The sequence below is a fragment of the Otolemur garnettii genome, unplaced genomic scaffold (assembly GCF_000181295.1).
Source record: "Otolemur garnettii isolate 467f Iridium unplaced genomic scaffold, OtoGar3 scaffold00024, whole genome shotgun sequence".
NCBI classification, from domain to species: Eukaryota; Metazoa; Chordata; class Mammalia; order Primates; family Galagidae; genus Otolemur; species Otolemur garnettii.
The window spans coordinates 19,776,675-19,803,018 of record NW_003852419.1 but is presented as its reverse complement, the minus strand read 5'-3'; the positions used below and the strand labels follow the sequence as shown (position 1 = coordinate 19,803,018).

Here is a 26,344-nt window from a genome sequence, read left to right as displayed (position 1 = left end):
CACTGCTTGTTCTTTACTACATTCAGTCCTTAGAAACAGAAAGCATAGTAGTCCTTTGGCTGGTTGTGAGCAGTATTACATAGCTGAGAAAGTCACATTTTAAAACACTTAACTCTATCAACTTAACTACCAAATTACATCATCAGCAGATGCAATTACATAAACAGATTAAACAACTTTGTAATAGGTAAAATTATTAAATTAAGAGCACCAAGGTTTTGTCTGCTATATATATTTCTGTCTTGCTAACATACGTTCTGAAGCCTCAGCCTCCAAAAGCAACTTGGAACAGCTACTCAGTCTCATAGAACTCTCCTATTAATGACAGCAACCAAAGAACTACTACATACTATTTGTTCTTGATAACTGGATGTTATATGTTATAAAGAACAGGCATTGCCAGGGTGGTGCCTGTGGCTCAAAGGAGTAGGGCACTGGCCCCATGTACCAGAGGTGGTAGGTTCAAACCTGGTCCCAGCCAAAAACTGCAAAACAAAACAAAACCCTAAAAAAAAAAAAAAAAAAAAAAGAGCAGTGGAGAGAGGTGCTACAGAAGCCCTCCCTCTCCATCCAGAGAGGGGCTTGCCCTTTAAAAAGGGTGGCACCTGTCACTCAAAGGAGTAGGGTGCTGGCCCCATATACAGGAGGTGGTAGGTTCAAACCCAGCCCCGGCCAAAAAAAAAGGAATGGGCACTGCCTCAAACATACACAACTTGTAGTCTCCATAGGTATAACTCTAGATCTCGGTCTTAACTCTTCATAATCACTATAAGATGATAACTGCCAAAGTCAAGCCATTTTTACATGACATGATTTTCATAGTGACCCTTTCTTACCTTTCCTACCACCACTAAATCAAGTATTTTTTCCATCAGAGCTAAAATATGGCAAGAAAAAAAAATCATTTTTGCACAGGTGAGTGGTGTTTCACAGATCTGCTACTCAGCATCTGATATATCTAACAGAGCCACAGCACGTCTTCAATATCTATAATCAATAATGAAGGTACTACAATAGTTTGATCAAGCAAGTATAGAGTAAATATAGGTTTCTGGTAGAGATAAACCCTGTTGGTAAGCCTTCAGAAATAGGACAAAGAATCTGAAAACCAAGTTAAATAAATAATTTTAGTAATAAAATAGAAAATAATTGCTTTTCTTAATTAAAGGAAGGCAAAAAAGCCTTTTACAAGTAAGCACAATAAAGTTGAAAGAAATAGTTAAACTGGAATATCAAGCCTCTAAATTCTAAAAATAGAGTTCTTTTAAGCTTCCTGATTTAAAAAAAAAAAAAGTTTTTTTGTACATAGGAAAAGTCCATAATATAATTATTACTCTGAGAGATAGATTAATAGATGTATGCAATACTCCTTTCCCACCTACACTATTAAAATTTAGATTTTTTTAATTGGAAGAATTTGGCTTTAAAGAAGAAAACAGCACAAACACATATTAATTATGAAAATATCTCTTAGTGAGCAGAGGTTGGGTAATTAAAATAAAAGGAAACATAAGTATTTGATACTGGAATAAAATATGTCTATCTAAACTCTAAACAATATATACCATTATAGCTAGAGTACTATTAAATGATGTCAGAAGAATATTAGAAAATTATTCTTTAATTATAAAAATAAACTTTAACATGCGAAAGAAAACAATCCTAAACTTAATTTTAAAGACGCATTCTTTAAAAATCATTTTTCCTGGCACTAAATTATCACTAAAAGAAAAGCAGAAAAGATTCCCCAAAAGCCCTCAATCTAAAATGCAACCAGTATCTTGATGTAAAGAAACAAACCCACTCTATCCCCCTAAATCACAACCTTAAATAGCTGCTACTTAAATATTAGCCAGTGTTCTGTGAACCATTTTATATTAAAATTGGATAGTTCTAAACATCACACATATAAAAAGTATTGTTTGACACAGTGCCATTTTGATGATAAATTGCAATCTATAGCTCAAATAATTCTACCCAGGGATTAACATTTCAGAAGCTGAGCCAGAGATTATGTGTGTGGATCTTGAATTTCATCATCTCCCTTTGGCACAATAGCTTATTCTTCCTTTTTTCATCTATTCTCTCATGAAGGGTCAGGAAAGCTTAGCCTTGCTGTTGCATTCATTTCATCTCTACATTAACCAGATACCTTGCAGTCTTTAGTTCTTATGTGTTATTCCATTACAAATACTATACTGCACTGTGCTATGGTTAATGAGGTTTGTACCAAATCAAAGGGTGCCATCAAGTGGTTATAATACTCTAAACACTATTACACTAAACGACTATTTCAGACAGACTTTCTTCAAACTGTGCCACACCTCTATGAAAGAACACCATAATGTGAGCAAGGGTGGGGGGAATATCCGCATTAATTTTTGCTCTTTATTTTCAATCCTTCATGGATTGCTGCACCATATATTTATAAAGTATAATTTTAGAGCCATAGATAAGATCAATATTTATGTCAGCAAATTATCAAATTACATTAAGTACAATTCAAACGTGGGGCTACTACTGGGAACTAAAGAAATTTATCAATTAAAATTAATGAGTAGATTGATAGGTGCTTATTTCTGAAAATAAGTAAAAGTAGTGCACATACTTAAAGATGGTGTCTAGTCAGACCCATTTCCTATCACTAATGAAACATTGCAAAACTATGAAAAAGAACCAGTATTATTTGCTCTATTTCACACAGCCATGCCTAAGGTCTAATAAGGAATCTAGCAGTTAAAGTGAGAATCTATTTACAGCAGTGGTTCTCAACCTTCCTAATGCCGCGGCCCTTTAATACAGTTCCTGTGGGTCACGACCCACTGGTTGAGAACCGCTGATTTACAAACTGATTTAGAAAACTTTCAGCAGTCTATGCAACAGGTTAAAAGGTCACGTGAATTTTGTTGACAGGAATCTACAATTGCTCTTAGAAAACATGTTAACATGCGATTCAAAACGGCCCAATCTGCAGAGCCAGCTAAATTGCTGCTGCCTATGACTGTTCTGCACCATGAAAATCTAACATAGATGCTTAAGAAACTTCATAATTATATACTTAATTCTTCTGCAGAGAAAGCAAATTATCCAAGTACAGAGAACAACAAGATCTAACAAATTAAATCATAAAAGCTAACTTGATCTTTAGAAGACTTAAGAAGCAGTACCAAGATAGTAAAGTAGAAAACTCCAGGCAAAACTAAAATCTATTCGATGCCATTCATATAATTTTCTACAGATTGCCTACAAAAATGTGTCTTATTCTATATTTTCTTCTAGACTCTAGAGCCTTGCCACATCCTCATCAAAAAGTAAAATATAATTCCCCTCCCCCTTGAATCTGGGCAGATTTGCTTATAGCTAAGTAACACTATGTGGCAAGGCAAGGTCAGAAAAGGCAATGCAACTCTACTGACAGAGCTGGAATTGTCACTCCGAGTCTTCAGCTGCCAATGAAAGCAGTCCAACTGCCTTAAAAGAAATCCAAACTAACCCATCCAGAGAAGTGAAATGGGGAAGTCTAATGGACCAAATAAAGTGAAAGAGTCCCTCTCTGCTCCAGCCCTTCCTTCCCTCATGTTCTACCCATACACCCCAGACTAGAAATGTGTGAGAGATTTCAAGCCAGAACTGCCCAGCAGAGCCCTTCAAGAATTCCTGACCCACAGAAATTCAATGACTTGTACTGTGACTATGATCTGATCTATTAAACTGATAGGACAGAAAAGGAAATACCAGAGTGCATCCCATAACACTAGTAAGATGTGTTTCATGAACCTTTTCTTTTAGCTACATATATACATACAGATAGGAGTATAGTAGATCATAATTTAAAATATATTTCTTACAGCCACAATCAAAAAAGTTTGAAAGATAAAAATTGATCTTTTGAAATACAAGTCTGATCATACCACTCTGCTTAAAACTTTACTGTGGCTCCTAACAGTTTCTTGGAATCATTGATCAGAATCACACAGGATCCAGGGAAATCTATATGTTTTAATAGACTCATAGACGATTCTGAGGAGTAGCTAGGCTTGGAACCCAAAGTCCTCTAGGATAAGTTCAAATTCCTTGGTATGGCATTAAAAAAACTATCTATGTATGGTTTCACTCTTGCTTATCTTGATAGCTCCAAGTGCTATTGCTCTCTCTGCTTTGGCTATAAAGCTGTAGTAATTTTAAGTCTGTGCCTAAGCTGTTTTCTCTGTTCTTACCTCAGACGTCATTCTCCTCACAACTCTATCTGGTGAGTGAATTTTTAAGTCTTTCAAGTTACAGGTCATGTATCAACTCTTCTCTAAAGCCTTTCCCATGCCTGTGATAGAACTGAACTACTTTGCCACCCTCAATGGGCCTTGCACTTGCCTATTTTCTAGCATCATCACTGTATTCCCATCCTTTGCTTATAGATCTGCCTCCCTGGCTAGGCTTTGAACTCCTGAGAACCAAAACTTTGTCTTACTTATATTCCCAATATCTTGGAAATATAATAAATGCATAACCAATTTCCAAGCATCCAATATAATGAAATTTTTAAAAATAATCCTTCTGTGACCCAAATTAAGTAAAATAATGGTCTCTTTTATAAAAAGTTTAATTCTACTCATCCTTGGTTTGAAAAGGAAAAAAATGTAATTATGGAAAACATCAACAGTAAAAGAGGTAGGACAGCATATACTGACAACTGCTTAGACTTAAGAGGTTTAATAGGAAATGAATACATCCTTTGATTTCTAGTGACCTAGTTGAGAGTTTTATAACCACTTCATATTGTTTGACCACTTTTCTAAGGAGAAAGAAGAAATTTTTCAAATTTATTTTGCTGATTACCTTATTTCCAAATTGACCCTATTTTCGAAAGAATGAAAAAAATTTAAGTATTATAAAAACAAAACCATAAGTCAAGGAACAAAGAGGAAATAAAAGAAAAGAACAAACTTATATCAAGAACTTTTGGCTAAAAAACATAGCAATAGAATACTCTCTCTACCTCACAACCCTCTCTACCTCCAAATAACAGCTTTTTGCTTCTCAGCAGGCAAGACTTATTTTAAAGTTATAGGTAGATTTTAAAAAGAGAATTGTTTTCCTATTAAGCCATTTGACAAACATATAGCACATTCAATATATACTTTTTCCTTTCAGTACATTCTCAAAAATGTTTTGACCAGTCGACTTTATTCTAATGATTTAGCTGAAATAATTAACAAATGCCACAAAACAATTTACATTGCCAGAATCTGAAAGGTAGACCCAGGAAAAAAGTACTTCAAACGTTATTCAGTAAAATAATGAGAAACTGTTCCTTCCCTACTGTGGCCACTACCTGCAAATTATCTAAGGATATCTTATGGCTAGCTCTTTATTTAAAGTACACAAGAAGCAACTCTAATAAGATAATAAGATACAAATGTCTTCATTGTCATTGTCCATGATCCTTATGATCACAATAACATGGAAATATACTTAGGCTTTCTAAGATTTAGGAGACAAGGAGTGTCTATCCTTTTTCTGTTACCCTTATGTAATTTAAGGCTATCTTGCCTTTATCTTTGTTTCTTACAAACCACAATATAAATCATAGATGACCAAATTTCAAAGGTGATGGGCAGAAGAGTTACAAAGTATTTGTGTAATGCTCACAGTTTCTTCAAAATACTTTTTATTTAAAAATAAGCCTGTCTTTAGGCAAAGAAGAATATTCTTCAAGCACCAAATTATTTAAGGCTAAAATACCGCAATTTCATCATGTCATTGAGCAAAGAAGTACTTATTACGTACAAGACACCATATTCCACCAATTTCTAGTCATCACAATGCTAATAACAATCAGCTACCTGTATTATACCCAATTTAAGTAAGACCACAGAGACAGACAAAAATGCTTTAAATTCATGATAAAAAAATTAATGACTAAATTATTAAGAGTGGAGAACAAAAGAAACACAAAGGAATTTTTTTTAAAGGTACTAAAAAATGTATGGGGGGAATTAAATGTAGAAAAGAGATTACTCAAAGAAAATGCTATGAAAAACTTATGTTCTGAACAACTTAAAAGTACTTATGTATTAAGACAGTTTTGTATCCTCAAGCTGGTAACTTTCTACAAAGGATCTGAAGTGCACATGTAAATTTAGTTCCTCTAATTAGCTATGACTCACTTGTATAATTCTATTTTAATAGAACACAATTAATGAAAAAAATTCCCTTTGCTTATTTGTCAGTACAAATGCACCTAGATCCAATTATATAATGCAAAGTTCCAATTATACACAAAGAAATAATTTGTTATTTATTTTGTTTTTAAAATTCATTTCATGGTTTGTAGAGGACACCAAGAGCCAGACGATCTCCAGCAAGATGATTTACAGCTGGGGATTGGACTCTTAGGCGATTTCCCCACAGGAGCACTTATGAAGAAAGAGCCCTTGCCTTCAGCACGCAGTCATTGTTAATTACTCCCCTCACCTGTATTGTTCTGTCTCAATAAAAGGCTAGTGTGGAGGTTGCTCAGGGCTACCTTGCAAAGAAGGGCTAGCCTGCCCCCCTCAAGCATGCACTTCTAATCCGAGTCATGCCTGGTTCCTTCCTGCAGCGATCAAGACCAGGGAGGGCCATGGGGACACAACGACGGTCGCGACAATGGTTGTCTTCCAGCAAAAAAAATTAAGTAGGAGTCTTCAACATATTAACTAATCTTTCAAGATGGCTGTATGGCAGAAAACTAGAAAGCCAAAAACCTACTCCATTATAAGTCTAGAGAGGTTTTATTTACATATTGCCAAGCAAACAGAAGAGAGACAAATAAAAATAGCAAACTGAAAAATCTTAAATGCTTTTCCATTAAAAGTCTGTAGTGTCATTAGAACCCTACTGTAAAACAATTACCAAGTCTCTGTTCTAATGTTTTTCATCAGGGGGGAAAAAGGCCTCATGCAGATTCATAACATCTTATATCCGCTGGCATCTTTTACTGCTGCATTTCTATGAATAAACATGTAGAAATTGCTCAAATATACTGCTGATTTAAACATCTCTAATGTATTCAAGGTATGTTTTGATAGCTGAATATCTTGTTTATCAACTTCCTCTCTCTAGTAGGAAAAAAATAGAATTGAAAGCAACTTTGGTTGTCTCTCACTCATCTGTATGAAAAACACTTAAACATAGCTCACAGGAAGTAAAAAGAATAAACTAAATGGTTCCAGCAATTTAGAAGACAGACTGCATTATATTACTATGACTCAATAGTAACTACACAAATTATATGCCATCAAATTCATTTCAGTATAGATGTTAAAGTTTAGACAATTATTTAGTTGACAGAAACTAGCATGCATAAGGCTGTGATACTTTTCTTAACTCCCAGAAGTCTCCTTTTACACTGATCTTCAAAGACATACAATTATTCAAGATATAGTAAATAGCCACTAAAATACTTCCTATTTTATTACCAACTTTAAATAGAAATGTCTATTACAATGCAAAAATATTATGCTACTGTTCTACTGCCCTTAAAGGTCTTTTTGATGAAATGCATACTGCACAATGAATTTAAACCTCTAAACATTTAAGTTTTTAAATAGTACTCAAAAATGTTACATGTTGTTAGTGCTTCCCTTTGCTGTCTACAAAAAGCATAGTGGATTTTTAAAAACAGGATAAAAAAGAGACTAGCCCCTAGAATTACACAGTAATGAAAGAGGTTATCCACATGAGTGGCTTTACTGCTTATATCATATCACTTATCTGTTTTTAAAAATTGTAAAAATACTCAGTGATCCTGGGCAAAGACTTCATTGTGAATGTGATTTTAATTTTTAAGAAAAGTACCCTGGATACAAACTTTTACCCACATTTAAAAGAGATTTCAATCCTTTGAAGTTCATCCATGCATGAATCTTTTCTAGTCCTAAAGTTCAAGGTTAGGAGCCTGTGTCTAAGCCGGCTGTGGCATGACTGCACCAGTGCAGGCTATTACCTGTCTATGGGGGAAAGGATAATTTCACAGATCTGAATGGCTGGGTAAGTGACTCCATACTCCAATATGCATTCTTCTTGAAACCTTATGCTCATAAAGACCTGTATTTTGGTCAAAGTTTTCAATTCTAAATCTTGTATCCAATAGTTCCATAGCCTGGTCCTTTTTGTTTTTTAAGGCTAATCAATTGATTAAATAATTTCCTATTCTCTCCTCATGTTTTCCTCCCATGTTTATTATTTTCCCCTCATTTATAAACTTTCTGCTATTTATTATTAGCATATATTCAATTTGAATTCTTACTGTAGACCAACTGTACTGGATGTTTTTTACGCCTTTAATATTTCTAAATCCCAGATGCCATTTCATAAGGTAGAAGAGAAATAGAAGTTTTATAGAAGAGAAATAAGTTCTTAATAGTATAAATATGTAAAAAGTCCAAATTTACACTTTTAGTGTGATTCAGACCCGGGTGTGATTGTGCTCAAAGCCTTCCTTTTCCCCCATCCAGTGCTTCTCCAACTTTGAGCTCGTGTTTCATCTTTAAAATTCGCGTTACTTTTGCCTCCAAAATACCATGAACTTTATTATAAAAATATCTGAAATTACATATCAGGTTAGAATATTTACAATACAGAAAGATAGAAACTGCCATATACCTAGAGAGATACACATAGCCATGTTTGAAAAGCTGCACCTAAAATTTTATTGATAATTTTACTCTATATTTACTTGTCTACCTCTCATTTTTTTTGTATTTTTCAGCTGTCAATTACACAGTTAGCATAGAATATGTCACTTTATTTTTGTTTTATATGTGTATCCATCCCTCAAGCCAGATTTTAGTATCTTAGTAGAGATGTCCTCTTATATTGCACATAATAGATATAGTACAGAGGCAGACTCCAAACTCAGTGCCCAGGACAACAAATGTTTGGTAGGTGAGTAAATGAGTAAATAAAGGGTAAATGGATGGTCTTTAGAGTTTGAAGACTTCGGTTTGACAGTATAGTATGCTGTCTGCTTACGAAAGTATGAGGGTATAAAGTTATTTTCAAAATGTATTAAGGCTGAGCATGGTGGCTCACACCTATAACCCCAGCACTTAGGGAGGCCAAGATAGAAGAATCACTTGAGGCCAGGAGTTTGAGATGGCCTGAGTAACATAGGGAGACCCCATCTCTACAGAAAATTAAAAAAATTAGCCAGGTGTAATGGAGAGCACCCGTAGCAGCTACTTAGGAGGCTGAGGCAAGAGGATCACTTGCGACCAGGAACCCAAGGCTACAGTGAGCTATGATTGTACCACTACACTCTAGACTGGACAAGAGAGAGAAATCCTATCTCCAGGAAAAAAAAAAGGTATAAAGTAGCACTTCACATACTCATCTACTCCCACCCTGTTTTCAAAATCTTTAATTCACAAAAAAATACAAAATACAAAAAATGTTCTCAAACTATCTCCCTTCTACAGCAGAAATCTGATCCAGTAGGTCCAACTTGGGGCCCAGTTATATACATAATCAAAAGGTAACACAAAAGATTTCAGGGGAATTGAGGACTTAAAACTAACATCAGCTCAGCCCCCAGAGCACAGTGGTTGTGGTGCCAGCCACATATACCGAGGTTGGAGGGTTTGAACCTGGCCCAGGGTCAGCTAAAAAACAACAATGACAACTGCAACAAAAAATAACCACGCGTTGTGGCGGGCACCTATAGTCCCAGCTACTTGGGAGGCTGAGGCAAGAGAATCACTTAAGTCCAAGAGTTGGAGGTTGCTGTGAGATGTGATGCCATAGCACTTTACTGAGGGCAACATATTGAGACTCTGTCTCAAAAAAAAAACAACTAACAACATCAATTCTTTTCCTCTAATACTATTACTCAATCATGTGTGCCATGTAAATTTGTAGCTTTACAACAACTACATACAGTATTAAATTTTTTAGTTCTTTAATTAACATGCAGCTCAATTTAATGGCTATAAGTTCCACAATGCTAGAAAAACAACCACTCTTTTAAAAATAAAACATTCAACAAAGTAATCTACTGAACAACATGTTGTTCCAAAAAGGAGCCATGTTCTTTCTTGCCTCTAGACTTCTGCTCAAGCTACCTGGAGGAACCCTCCAAAATCCCCTGCAGTTGACTATCAAAATTACATAATCTCTTATCTGAAATCTCTTATTTGGATTTTAAAAAGGCAATACAAGGGTGGCACCTGTGGCTCAGTGGGTGGGCACTGGCCCAATATACTAAGGGTGGCAGGTTCAAACCCACCCCGGCCAAACTGCAACAAAAAAATAGCCAGGTGTCATGGCGGGCACCTGTAGTCCCAGTTACTCGAGAGGCTGAGGCAAGAGAATCACCTAAGCCCAGGAGTTGGAGGTTGCTGTGAGCTGTGTGACACTATGGCACTCTACCAAGGGCAATAAAGTGAGACTCTGTCTCTACAAAAAAAAAAAAAGGCAATACAACCCCATAATCAAACATATTAATAATTCTGAAGCAAAATGAATAAATATTTATACTGAGTGAAATAAATACCATAAAGTCTTTTTTCTTTTCTTTTATTATTTTATTAAATCATAGCTGTGTACATTAATGCAATCATGGGGTATAAGGTATGGTTTTATATACAATTTGAAATGTTTTCATAGTAGCCTTCATGGCATTTTCTTAGTTATTGTGTTAAGATATTTATTTTCTACACCTAGTAAACTTCACATGTACCCTTGTACGATGCACCGTAGGTATGGTCCCACCAATTACCATGAATAGTCTTATCTCAAGTCAGGTCAGGTTTTGCCACCAAAATGACTTTGAACCAAATTTCCAAGAAAAAAAATTTTTTTTTAAATCTTAGGTAAAGATTTTGGATTTCAAAGTTATAGAAAAAGTAATGTATAAATTTTGCATTTTAGGTTTCAATTTATATATTACTTTCAACAGAAAGCCTCCCCTAACCCACCAAGACTGGGTTAGGTACTCTTTATATGAGAACATAATATCCTAAAATTAATCTTAGTGGTTGCTTATCTCCCCCATACTATAGGATACCTAGTGTCACAGATAGCATTGTTTTTACTATTACACTCTCAATAAGTAGCAAATATCTGCACCATGGTATCCAGTTAATAAATGCTTGTTGAATGAACAATCATGAGAACTAAGTAGTGAATTTTTATACTATTATTCTACTTGCTTGATCTGTAAAGTATGATTAACCTATAAAAATACAACCAAAAAGCATGAAAATTGTAACAGTATGAATATAGTTCTTTGTTGCAGCACAATAAAACTTTTCCTTAAATTTGTGAGCTAGGACATTTCACAAATTAAACTACATGAAATAAATTATCTGGCATGTAGTTTTTACTTACTATTTTAACATAAATTTCTTGCATTACACATCAATACTATTTTACTTACTATATTAACACAAATTTCTTGCATTACACATAAATACTAATATAGTTGACTTCTGATGTTAATCCATGTGAGTTCACTTCCCTGTGTCAGAAATTTTAGAATGTAAATCTGAAGTTGGAACCTTGCTTTCTTCTAATTCACTCTAATAAAATTGACAAATGATTAACAACAACAACAAAAAAGACAGTAGACAAGATGAAAATGGAAAACTAAGTATTTACGTAAATAGAGTTACACAAGAATCTTAGGATTCTGACAGATTCAAAGCATGTTGTACTCTTTTTTTAAGTACAAAAGTTTCTCCTTTATTTTTAAGTGAAAGAATGAGAATAAGAGAAATTTTTTCCAGAAACACAATCTGAAACGTTTCTGAATGAGAATAGCACACTACAAATTTTACATAAGAAAGACTGAGGAGGAACAAATATATATAAACTTCCTCTGAAATTTAACCAAAGTGAGAGAGTTGGCTGACAAAGCTTCATTTAACTCCTAGTCATATCTAGAATATCCTGCCTAATTTACACAGAATGGCAGTCACCATTCACATAATCATACACAACAGAAAGTTGACAGAATAATTAAAAGACCAGAAAAGCCTATCTGAACTATGAGCTTCCTAGTTTAATTCTAAGATGGCTGCAGGAGAAGCTCTGTTGCTTTTAATATAATAATTTTTTTCTATGCAGAAAAAAAGAACAAATAATATCACTTCTCAAGAATCAAAATAGCTAATTTTGAGACCTCAGCCTAACAGAGAGATCACCTAAAAGAAACTAAATTTACCAAAAAATAAAATACCTGAAAATTATTTATAAATGAATTACATTTTATGATATACCAGTATCTCTTAGCAAGTTCTTAAGCTGATAATGTTCAAGTAACCTTCATTATTTATACAGAAAATGCTGTAATATATGAGATTTACTTTAAATAACTTGATAAAGCAAACAAAAGTAGGATTGATGAAATATGTGAAAAATATTAAAGATTATTAAGCTGAGAGATGGGTATGCAAACATTTAATATATTATTTTTCTATTTTTGTGCATGTTTGAAAGATTTTTTTAAAAATGAGATTTTTAAAATTGGATCTTGATTAGATTTATCCAAGCTGCTAAATATGTATGAAAGAAAAGATACACAGAGGTCTTCTATATACTGCTTTCAAATCTCTGAGATAGAGAAATCCAAAAGGATCTAAGACTCTGGGGCTATAAGAAAAGAACATGGTTGAGAAGTTTACACCAAAAGAATGGCCTACAAGAGACCTTACAATACGGGGATCTTCAACTTATCATTCAAATGTATCGTGATTAGTGCTGTATAGAACCATACTATATACTCTCTTAGCAAGTAGCCACTATGGCTAACCATATGAATTTTCTTGCCATGCAGCAAAAACTAAATTAACTTCCCTTCTTGGCCAACTGAGAGAATAGTGTGAGCAAAGGACTGGTTTCCTACACGTAAAGTTGATCGAATAACAATAAAATTTATACACAAACACACACACACATTACATAACTTAATACCAACAAATGCAGATGAATGGGTATTATTGACTTAACTACTCTTAGTTTACTGGATTAATAATATAAAAGGTGGAATGTGCTACCTGGCAGAAATCTGATTGATCAGATATAAGAAAGTTAACTGTACCACATTTCCATAGAGAGTAGAACATTAAGGCTAGAAATAAAATGATACTATAATAAATGCTGTCCTACCCTTAAAAGGCTGATCTATATCTGATTGGTACTTAGATTATAAGTCATACTGATTAATTACATGGTGAAGGAAGGATGCTTCTGATTTTTGTGTTGTGGGATGTGTGTGGCATTCTTACATGTACTATAGATCCCTTGGACCACTGCAAAAGTGGTATCCATGAAAGACTTGAGGCTGAAAATATAACTCCAATGTGGAGCTACTAAAGAAGCTACCCCAGCTTAAAGGAGGGAAAGTGCAAGCTACAGTTCTTAAACAAGATATCTAGTCTTTACCCAGACATCAGAGTAAGATACCTTGGTTGAGGTGACACAGATGAAAAATAGTTAAAGGAGAAAAACAGTATTTTGTATATATTTTTTTCTCTGAAAGAAAACGTAGAGGTAATTTTTTCTTATGAGACCCAGAGATTGAATTTTCAAACTAAATCTAAGGTCAGAAACTTTGTGTGCTTTTTATTGTTTACATTGCATTATTTGAACTATTTATCATCTCTATTCTTGGTATAATCTTGTCAGGTGAGTTTACTTGGGCAAACAATCCTGTTCAATATAATCCAACAAAGGAAACAAAACAGAGGAGGATTGTACTGCTTTGAAATTAACATAAGTATAGTCCATCTTGTCTATTTAAAAGGATTCTGGTGGTTACATCAAATAAACAGCAATTAAAAAGGCACAGAAGTGTCGAACTGTTCATCTCACTGGTCACAGCTGGAAACAGAGGGAAAGAGTAGATAGATGGCACCAAGAAAAATATATTTTATTACCCCACTGCTCTCTTCCAAGGAGGAGATAGTACCTTAAGTTAAACACATGCCTATTATTAAATGAATTGGTTTAATGGTTTAAAAATCAAACAGTTAAATGTCTATATATCTTTAATGTTTTCATTTGCTTGGTTTTATCTCTCCCTCTAAATTATTTTTGCTAAAACTCACCATTGTCTCTCTTTCCCTTATCTTTCTTTCTTTCTTGATATTTCTTTTGCTTAGAATGCCTTTTTTACCCAACTTCATTTTTTCTTGAAAACTAAACTCTGCAGCCACTTCCTTCCCTATGAATGTTTTCTCTTGCAGTTCTTTCTTTATGTATCTGACATCTCACTAGTTTTTAAGCTTTTTAAAGACTAGTTTTCGGTTTGCTTGTTTTAAAGACAGAGTCTCACTCTGTCTCCCAAGGTAGAGTGCAGTAGTGTCATCATAGCTTACTACAGTCCCAAACTCCTGGGCTCAAGCAATCCTCCAATCTTCCTGCATCAGCCTCCCCAATAAGTGAGACTATAGGCCTGTGCTACCATGCTCACTATTTTTTTCTATTTTTGGTAAAGGCAGGGTCTTGCTCTTGCTGAAGCTGGTCTTCAGCTCCTGACCTCAAATGACCCTTCCATCTAGGCCCCCCAAACTGCTAGGATTACATGCTGGAGCCACCACACCTGGCCAAGATAGGCTATCTTATGTCATCAGTTATAAGTCTACATTCATTTAAAGATAATATACCATTATGTTATATGTAAATAGCAATAAAAAACTGAGATACCCTAGATGTATGACAATCCCAATTTCACAGAAAAAATGTGGGGGAGAAACCATGAATCTCAGAATTGATGAAATTCTGCATGTCTTAACTGATTCTGTATCCTCAATATCTTTCCAAATATCTAAACATATAGAAAATGCACATTAAATACCTGCAGAAGGACTGAGTGAATGAATTTAACCTAGCACATTAAATGTCTGCAGAAGGAGTAAATAAATGAATTTGACCTAGATTGCTGCCTTTTATCAATATGCATTTTCCTATTCATTTGAAAAAAAAAAATAGAAATGAAATCAAAAGAAAAAGAATTCTTAGATTTTAAAAAACTAAAACCAGGCCAGGCACAGTGGCTCATACCTGTACTCCTAGTTACTCATGAGGCTGAGGCAGGAGGACCACTTGAGGCCAAGAGTTTAAGGTTGTTGTGAGCTAAGCTGAGGCCATGGCACTCTAGCCCAGATGACAGAGTGAAACTCCATCTCAAAAAAAAAAAAAAAGTTATGGATGTACTTTTGACAAATACAATGGTCCTGCATTTAGTTTAGTAATCTAAAATACCAGGAAGGAAAAATATTTTGTTTTCTAAACATAACTATTGTGGCTTCACATTTAAAAACACACACGCACACAACCCACAAAATCAGTTGCCTAGATGAATAGACATTACTATTACGTAGTGTACATATTATGGCAGATAATCACAGTATGATATGTTGTTTAATAGTAGCCATTCATGATTATCTGCACTCAAAACAGGAAAGTACCTTATAAATCACCCAAATAAAGAATCTTATTTATATTTTTACAACATATCATATTGTGAATAAACCCAAACATAGGTCCAAACATAGATATTAATAAGTTAGCAGAATTTGTTACTTTCAGGAAAAGAAAAACTGATTCTTAATACTAGATTAAAATTAAAAGAAGAAAACAATTTAAATCAAAAGATGAAAATTTTAGAAAAATAAAAATATTTTAAGTTTAATCCAAGTGAGATGTTTACAAGTTGCCTTGTCATTCTTCTGGAACAAATGGGGAAGTCTGGACCTTACAGAGAGGCATAAGTTGTATAAAGGAATAGAAAAACTAAAATTCTGAATCAACAATTTTGGAAATATAGATTCCTTTCCTTTATATCTTTCTATATCCTCCAGAAAGAAACTATATAAAAATAACTATCCCTTACCAAGCTAGATGCTTTAAATATATTATTTCTAAAAATCAGTAACCTAATACAGTAGATATTAATGCCATCATTTTATACCTGAGCACACAGAGGCCGTGAAAGATGAACTTGTTTAAGATCACATAGCTAGTGAGCAGCAGAGTCATCTCTAAGTTTTGACTTATGTATAAGTAGCTTTCTAGGTCCAAATTAGAAAGCTCAGACAAAATGGAGAAAGAAAGGAGCCAATAAAATGAAATTATTTTTTCAATTTACACAAAGAAGCAGGAAGGTTGCCTTCAGAAAAAATATTCATAAATTTTGGTAAGTGATAATGCTTGAATTCCATTTTATAATGTCTAGTAGCAGTCCAGTAATTAATCCAAATAACTTACAAACTGAATGTAAACAATAATTAATAGCTACTTTCACAAATCTAATACATATATTCCTCACAGGTTTACCACAACATAAGGTAAAAATTAAAGATTTATCTATCATTCTACAATTTCAAACTATTTCTTTCTATCATTGTCATTGATGAAGGCAGTTACTGCATTAAGGGTTAAGGACAAAGGCCCTGGAGAAAGACAAAACTGAATAAAATCTCAACTTGTTAGCTATACAACTTTGGGCAAGTTACTTAACCTCTCTAAACCTCACTTTATCTGTAAAACAAGGTTACATATCTGACTTAGAGTCACTGTAATGCACAAATGAGATAATGTGTATAAAGCAATCCACCTAGTACCTGGCACTTAGTGTTTAATAAATGTGTTAGGGTAATATACTTGAAGACTTCTGGGAAGGATATTTTATATTAAAATTTTACTCCTTATTACTAATGTTACTGTTGGACATTATGGGCAAGGTCTCAAAACTTCTTTATTGACGGGGGGTGGGGTGGGGTTGTAACACAAAGTGCAAAGAAAGTATTAAAATTCTGTTCAAAGTGCATGCCTTTTAAGTATCAGGACAACATCATTACAGACATTTGGACTAAATCAAGATTTTAGGAGAAAGAGACTTCATCCCTTTGAAATCCACTAACTTTTCTGTATGAAATATAGAAGCACATTAAACTGTAACATTGTAACATGTTATTGCTACAGAATTGCTTCTCCAGGCAAGAGTCAATTTCATCATTCACCACTGAGGGGAGCTGTAACCTAGGAAAAGATTTATATAGCATCTTAACGTTATTTTTACTTTCCCACGCCTTACAATATTCTTTTCATTAACTCTTTTATTAAAATATATTTTAAATTAATTTGAAATGTAAACCCCAAACCTCCTTGGAGACCTCAGAAAGAATAAGAATGCTCATTATAACCATGTAAAGACAAGGGAATGTTTATCCTTCTTTCCCACTTTATTTTTCTCCACAGCACTAATCTAACATTATATATTTACCTGTATCATATATTTGATGTAAGTTATATATTTTATCTAACATACTATATATTTCACACATTAACTTTATCCATCCCAGACAGACACACACACACACACACACATATACACACACGTAAACTCTATGAGAAAAACATCTGTGAAACCTGTTCTATATACCTTTGTATTTCTAGGGCCTAAAACAGTGCCTAGCACATAGTACAAGCTCAGTGAATACTTACTGATGAATAAACGAATGAATAAGGCTAATTAATTGAAAAGGTTAAAAAATACCTCATTAGATGATAAGTAGAAAGAACTGTTACATCTCAAAAGTGAAATGTCTGCTTATATTCAATTTGCTTTAAAAGAGTATGTTAGACAATTCTTTAATCCCATAGATGCTTATAGAGACAGATCTCATGGGGATAGGCTTGTTTAATATACATTTATAGTAGAACTTCTTTATAACGATCTGACTGGTATAGGAAACTGGTCAATTAAAGGAGAAAATTATAACTACTGATACTCACAAATTTTAATTTTGTGCAATACATACTAATATGTTTCATTCACCAGTTTTATGACCTCTTCTTTGAGTATAACTTTGTTAATTATTGACTTTCTCATCTAATCAACACCCAAAATGTATCATTATGAATTTCAATTTGTTTTAAGTGAGTCCTTACGGACAATAGAAATGCAATCTGAATACAAAATCTTTCCAGATTTTCATAACTTTTCCCCAGACTTTTACAACCAGAAAGATACCATCCACATCAGATTGGACAGTGGTTTTTAAAAACTCACTATTATCAACTTTCTAAAGCATTTAACAATTCATGAAATAATCCTCCATACTGATTATTTCACTGATCTATGAAATATCTAATTACATTATATCATTGCCATAACAGGTCAGCAGCATTAAAGGGTGTTGTTACAGGTCTAACTCAACATACAACTCACTTAAAAGTGCACACGTGGGTTTAAAACCAGTATGTTTTACAACAGAATAAAAAATACAACATAATCCACCTAAGTTAACTAGTAATCGATCACTTAGTGCCACAACAGTCTCCTTTTCAAATTTTCTTCAGTATAGATGATGGATGCCATCATTCCTCCCTTAAAAAGGATAACTCTCACAGGATTTCTAACAGTTCACCATTGAACTGAGTTTATCATTCATTCATTCATTCACTCATTTAATAAATACTGAGAAGCTACTACTCAAAAAGTACTATGATTTTTAAAAAAATTATGGTAGATACAGAAATGGATGAAGTAAAACTCTGCCCTTGTTAAATCTTCTTATCCAAGCAGGATACCATCTGTTACCATCTCAGAAAATTGGCCTAGATTTTCCCAAAGCAAGTAACAAGAATTAATACACCTGGATCCGTTCAAAAAACAAATAAACTAACAAAAACTATTCTCAAATCTCACTATACAGCAGATGTCTCTATAGAAAGAAATGAAGGTCCTCCTGTAAACTAAAAAAGAAAGTAAATTCTAGTCCGTTTTTCAGGTAAGAACATAGTACTTCCTTTGTTTTCTTTTAGGTTTAATTATACAAACTCATCCTTTGTTATTACATAGTTGATAATTTATGATAACTGCCCTAATTTAGAGTAGGTATATTACTGAAATTTCTTAAATTAATGTGTTTTAAATGCTTTAGTCACAACATAGGTATTCATGCTCTTTTCCATGCATTAAGAGTATAGCAATTTCACAATACCTCTAAAGTATGAAAGCAAATCTGATAATGTATGCACTTAATATTTACCTTTATCTCTTTGACTTTCAAAAAAAAAAAGATGTTATGCGGGCAAAATCGGTCAAATCCCATAATCACCTCTTAAAAAACAAAATATCCTGCTATAAAAACAGGTATATGCCAACAAAAATCACAAGAAATGTATTTAATAAATATTTTATTATTATTTTCTTTCATGGGGTTCCTGTCATTGTTGTTGTTGTCATCATCATTATTTAGAGTTGAGGAAGTGCTTGCACCTCCCACATTCATTAATTTTACTTTTCTTTGAATTAGCTAGGTTTCAATCTTAAAATAATCTTAAAAAGTGAATATTATTTTCTTTGCCACTCATAACTCAGAAATGCAGTTTCTGCTACAAAGGCTAATACCTTCCTTTAGATACAGAACTACTTTTCAATTTCTAGAAGAGGAAATAACTATTATAGAAATAAGGAAGGAATAGAAAAAAATTATTCTTCTGCTTAAAGAATTCAGAATAAGAAATTTATAATTATATTCATACTCCATTCCAGAAATAAAAGTACATTAAATACAAAAAATGTTGACAGGGATTTTTTAAAGAAAGATATAAATAAATTAGTTATTAATTGATTCCAAAATGCCACCCTAGATAATTTCTTTAAATATTTCATTCGCGGCTCAGTGCCTGTGGCTCAACTGGCTAAGGTGCCAGCCACATACACCTAAGGTGGCAGGTTCGAATCCAGCCTGGACCCGCCAAACAACAACGACAGCTGCAACCAAAAAATAGCCAGGCATTGTGGTGGGAGCCTGTGGTCCCAGCTACTTGGAAGACTGAGGCAGGAGACTCGCTTGAGCCCAGGAGTTGGAGGTTGCTGTGAGCTGTGAAGCCACGGCACTCTACCCAGGGGGATAGCTTGAGGCTCTGTCTCAAAAAATGTCTCAAAAAAAAAAATTCATTCTCCCTAAACTTGAAAATCAAAAATTTGATCTATAGAAAAATAATTTTCAAATAATTTATTTCTATTAATTAATTCAAATATTACCATCAATTAAAATAGTGGACTATTTGAAATCATCTAGTAGAAACCTTCCATTTTATAAAGAAATTGAATCTTAGAGAATAATTTACTCAAGGTCATCAGCTTTTAGAGTACCATGGTGTCACAGCTCACAGAAACCTCATTTTCTTGGGCTTAAGGGATTCTCCTGCCTCAACCTCCCAAGTAGCTGGGACTACAAGGACCTGCCACGAAACCCAGCTAATATTTTCTGTTTTAATAGAGATAGGTTGTCTCACTCTTGCTCAAGTGATCTGCCCATCTTGGCCTCTCAGAGCACTAGGATTATAGGCATGAGCCATTGTGCCTGGCCCTGGTCACTAGCTTTCAAGACAATCCAAAATTCATGGTTCAGTAGATTATAAGATGAGAAAAAGAAAAATGCTGGGGGTTTCTTTCTTTCAAATAAAAATATAGTCAGATACACAGTAAGCAGACAATTTTCCAGCTGTTAAAAAGCATAATGATGGCTGAGAATCTCCAAAACTGTTAACATTTGTGAACCTTTAACACAATGACTTTGATAACTTTGATAATATCCAGCCATCATAACTTATTGTGTTTGGACCTAGTCTCACTCCCAAACCTCTCAGCTGTCTAAGGCTAAACCTAAAATGGTTCAGTTACTGCTAGAAAAAGTATAAGATTCCTTTCTACTGAGATATAAAAGTCGCACATAGAAAAGAATAAAATGATGCAAAGCATGTTATAAGCCTGTTATACATGTTTTAGAACTTCTGAGATAAAAAAGTCGCACACAGAAAAGAATAAAATGATGCAAAGCATGTTATAAGCCTGTTATACATGTTTTAGAACTTTAATAATGATCACAATGATGAATGGTCATAATCATAATAATGACAACAATTATGACAATGGTAAAAGCTAATATTCATTGAGAATTATTTAATCCTCATAACAATCCTAGATTGAGAAGAAACTTGCCCATGATCACACAGCTTATAATTGGAAGAAGTAGGAATTGAAATCAAGTCTGACTCCAGAGCCCACATTTCTGAATCACCATATTTTCATTGCCTCTTTCCATTAATAAACATTTGAACACCTACTATAGCTATGCCAGTGACTTAGGATTCCACAATATATAAATTAATTTTAGGTGATTATTAAGGTACCAATCTAGAATCTCTCAACTCAAACAGAGTTAAAACACGTTTTATTTTTTTAAATTTCTAAGCTCACTTACTTTCATTCAACAAATGCTTCAATGAGCACCTGCTCTGTAAGAAATACCATACTAGACAATGATTAGATAAAAAGGTGAATAACACATGATCCTACCCTAATGCCCCCAAAAGAATACATATGGTATATGTGCAATTTAATATTGAAGACTTACAATTTTTAAAAGATATTTCTTTTGTTAAATAGTAAATATTTTTGTTATTGGCTATCGTTTCATTTTTCTAAATTCTAAAAGCTACAAATCACTGTTTAATTTTCATAATGCAACGTTTTTCCTGTTACCAAAATGCCAATATATCTTAATAAAGCATACATAAAGTTGAAAATGTGGAAGATGAAAGAATTTGCCATTAGCTTACATTTTCTATGACAAATGTCCACTCTTTGTCTTCAAATTCTTCTGCATGAGGATCCTGTAACAAAAACAATATATGAAATTAAACGCACATCTTTTAGTCTACTCAATTCAATTAAGAAAATACAAATAGCTTTGGTTTTAGCTTTTACCAATTTTTTTTATTTATTTATTTATTTATTTATTTATTTTTATTGAGACAAGAGTCTCAAGCTGTCACCCTGAGTAGAGTGACACAGCGTCACAGCTCACAGCAACCTCCAACTTGGTCTCAAGCGATCCTCTTGCCTCAGTTTTTCTATTTTTAGTAGAGACAGGCTCTTGAGTTTGCTCAGTCTCGTTTCAAACTCATGAGATCAAGCTATCCACTCACCTCTGCCTCCCAGAGTGCTATGACAGGCGTGAGCCACCACACCTAGCCTAGATTTTACCAACTTTTACAGACTTCTCTTACAATACGTTCATAATTTCTCTAAATTTAAATTTTTATTTAATATTAAGAAATCTTCTATTTCACTTTTATTGATGTGTATCACTATCTTCCATCATTGCATCTATACAAGAAAAAAAGAAACCTGATTGGAGACAGATAACCTAGTGAACAAAATATTAAGAAACACTGTATTAAGATCTTAAATGCTTATATAAAGCCCTGCCTTCGTTTTTATACCTGTGAGTATTTTAAACTAAAAGTACCATTTGAGGCAAGGTTTTCTTTGGTGCAGAGATTATATAAGCATCTGCAATTTCAAAGCACTGCAAGGGACTCAGTAATCTAGACAAAATGGCAAATGAGCATGTGCTATTGATACCCTCCTCTTACCTTTCCCCCCATTAAACCTGGAAATGCCTCAGAAACCTGAGAAATAGTAATGGATCCTACAATCAAATGCAACTTAAATAAAAAAGAAAAAAGAAAACTTCTGTAAGCATTTATTTGACAAATATTTATTGGAAACTTATTAAATAAGAGATTATAGATTCAAACATAGTTGTTCTTGCTTTCAAAGACAAACCAATAATTTTAAACAAATTTAAGATAAATGAAATAACATGATTTTACCAGAGATTAAAAATGATACATTACTTCTTATGGGAATGAACAGAAAAAGCTTCATGGAAGAGAGAATATCTGGGCTAGATGGGATTTTATAGGATTTCCACAGATATTAGAATAAGAAGAGTCAAAAAGCAACTCAGTCCCTGAGTTACAAACATCTGACTGATGTACAACTTGCACTCATGAACAGAGGCTGTTACAAGTAATAGGTAAATGCACCATTTCCAATTTACATACAAATTCAATTTATGAATAAACCTACAGGACCTATCTCATCCATAACAAGGGGACTACCTGTATAAGACAAACAGCAAAGTAGTGGAGTCACATTAAACGTGCATTTTGCTTATTCAGGTTCACTCATGTGTTAAAAGTGAGGTAGGGGTAGAAATACTGAGAAAGTAAAAATATTTCAATAAAGCAGGTTTTTTAACTCAACATTCCACTCTAAAGATTGTTCATATGCAGAAGGGAAATGGGCTCTGATATTCCCCTACTGGGTCTCAGATCTCAAGTGTTTCTCACAGGGAAGCATCTTATTTATGACTGATTCAATTTTAATCTGTTATGAATCTTCTGTTTCTATTGCCATAGCTGAGTTTGTATGCACATAAAAGTGAAAATGAAACATTCTTTCAGTTAGTCTCTCTGCCCTCTATCCTTACATACCTTAATTTTCCCAAACCAGGGCTCTGACCATATTAGAACCAACTTGGATCTAACAACTGCTACAAATTATGAGATAAATTACAAACTCCTTAGTTACTTTATTGTTTTTTTTTTTTTTAACTATATTAGCATGGCAGACAGCTGAGTCTGAGCTGTACTGATGTAACTAGCTTATGAGTAAATTCACAGAGGTGGGCTAAAAACCTGCCAAAAGGAATTTCCTTGGTGGTGGTGCACAAGTGGAGATAGGAAAGGGCAGAAGAGAAAAGGAAGTAGAAAATTCTATGTAATATTTGTTTCCCTAGACAGCTTTGCCCATGGGTTAGATTTATGGAGAGAAAAGACTACAAAGAAAGGCTGTAGAATCTTTTTCATGATGCATTTAGGCACAAATAATAAAGTGTGACACAATACAGAAGAGAGAAACATCTACCATCCTCCTTGTGTATCCCTCCCCGCTTGTTTTGTTTTTTTGCAGAATGCAGCATAGGACCAGCACAGTTAGTTAAATAAAAAGAATAATAATAATAATAAAACAAAAGTATTTACTGGGCATTCACCATGCCCCAGTTCTTGTGCTAAGTGTTTCACTCCTTACAGGAACTTATTAGACATGTACTGTTTTTATTTCCATTTAATAGAGGAGAAAGCTGAAACCTGAAAGATTCACTTCCCATAGTGCACAACTAGTAAGTGTTACTGCTATGTTGCTGTTGGGGGTTTTGTGATTTTTACCTACATAGTGCCTTATATATCACATGACATGTTAATTCATAAAGCAGATGAAAAAATTTTAAAAACAGAGATAATATATTACTCCTAAAATAATTTTTACCAAGGAATATTTCAATGGGATCAAGCATATCTGACAGGCAAAGTCAGCAAAAAAAAATAAGCGCTCTTCTTTGAAGGTTTGATAGAATTCTGGTGTGCAGCCATCTGGACCAGGGCATTTTTTTGTTGGGAGATTTTTTATTGTTTCTTTGATTTCGGTGCTTGAAATTGGTCTGTTCAGTAGATCTATTTCATCTGGGCTAAGTCTAGGGAGAGGGTGTGATTCCAAATATTGATCCATTTCCTTTACATTGTCAAATTTCTGGGCATAAAGTTTCTGGTAGTATTCAGAGATAATCTCTTATATTTCTGTGGCATCAGTTATTTCCCCTTTATCATTTCTGATTGAGGTTACTAGAGATATTTTACTTTTTTTTTTTACTTTTTTTGCTGTTTTTGGCTGGGGATGGGTTTGAACCCACCACCTCCAGCATATGGGGCTGGTGTCCTACTCCCCTGAGCCACAGGTGCCACGGAGATTTTACTTTTTTATTTCTAGTTAGTCTGGCCAAAGGTTTATCTATTTATTTTTTCAAAAAACCAACTCCTTATTTCATTAATTTTTCAGAATGATTGTTTTGTTTTCAATTTCATTAATTTTGGACACTACTCTTTTGCTGGGTTTAGGCTTAGATTGTTCTTCTTTTTCCAATTCCATAAGATGGCTTGAGTTTGTTGATGCGCTCTCTTTCTGTCTTTTGAATGTAGGCTTCTAAAGCAATAAATTTTCCTCTCAGGATTGCTTTTGCTGTATCCCACAGGTTTTGGCAACTTGCATCTTCATTGTTGTTATACTCAAGGAAGTTAATGATTTCCTTTTTTATTTCTTCCTGCACCCAACTGTCATTCAGCATAAAGTTGTTTAACGTCCATGCCTTTGTGTGAGGTTGAACCTTTTTTGTTGGAGTTGAGTTCCACTTTTAGTGCCTTGTGGTCTGAGAAGATGTAAGGTAAAATTTCAATTCTTTTGATTCTGTTGCGGTTTATTTTGTGTCCTAGGATATGATCAATTTTGGAGAATGTTCCATGGAACGATAAGGAGAATGTATATTCTTTATCTTTGGGATGGAGTGTTCTATATACGTCTATCAAGCACAGTTGTTCTAGGATCTTACCGTGTTTCCCCAAAAATAAAACACTGTTTTATATTTATTTTTTCTCAAGAAGACACACTAGGGCTTATTTTCAGGGGATGTCTTCTTCTCCACACCAAAATGCATGGCATAGCTAGGTCTTATTATGGGGTAGGGCTTATATTTAACAAATGCATAGAAATCCTGCTAGGGCTTATTTTGGGGGTAGGTCTTATTTTCGGGGAAACACAGTATTTAAATCTCTTATATTTTTGTTTAATTTTTGTTTAGAGGATCTGTCTAGCTCCTCTACCCTGTTATCATGGTGTTATAGAATATCGTATTGCACAGACTAAGTAAGGTCTGTTTCAAGAATCTGGGAGCATTTAAATTTGGGTGCATAAATATTTAGAATTGAAATGTCTTCTTGTTGTATTTTTCCCTTGACCAATATGAAGTGATCATCATTGCCTTTTTTGATTTTAGTTGCTTTAAATCCACATGTATCTGAAAATAAGATTGCAACCCCTCTTTTCTTCTGAATTCCGTTTGCCTGAAAAATTAACTTCCACCCCTTAATTCTAAGTTTTGTCTTTTGACGTCAGGTATGTTTCCTATAGACAGCAAATAGATGGCTTGTGTTTTTTAATCCAATCAGTCAATCTATGCCTCTTTAATGGGGAATTCAAGCCATTGACATTTACTGATAAGTGTGGGAGCATTCTATTCATCTTATTTAGTGAAAGTCCATTGCTTAGCTTTGTCTTTTGCATTATTGCGGAAGCCAGGTTCTGTCCTTTAATTTCTGAGCGTTTACTTTGCTGAAGGTCCATTGTGATAGTCAGTGTGTAAAACAGGCTGAAGTATTTTCTGTAAAGCTAGTCTTGTTGTGGCAATTTTCCTCAATGTTCGCATATCAGTAAAAGATTGAGGGTGGTGTCTGTGGCTCAAAGGAGTAGGGCACTGGCCCCATATACCAGAGGTGGCTGGTTCAAACCTAGCACAGGCCAAAAACTGCAAAAAAAAAATTTCAAATTGTATATAAAACCAGCACATTGTACCCCATGATTGCATTAATGTACACAGCTATGATT

General features: G+C 34.0%; 1 protein-coding gene across 3 annotated transcripts in view; it reads right to left on the bottom strand.

Annotated features, from left to right (window-relative positions):
- The window catches only part of EHBP1 (EH domain binding protein 1), a 381,725-nt gene that overhangs the window by 276,525 nt on the left and 78,856 nt on the right, over positions 1 to 26,344 (bottom strand). For all 3 annotated transcript variants that reach the window (XM_003787947.3, XM_003787948.3, XM_023512117.1), the window contains exon 5: positions 21,619 to 21,672. In XM_003787947.3, coding sequence (XP_003787995.1) covers positions 21,619 to 21,672 — 54 coding nt within the window. The remainder of the gene's footprint in view (positions 1 to 21,618; positions 21,673 to 26,344) is intronic.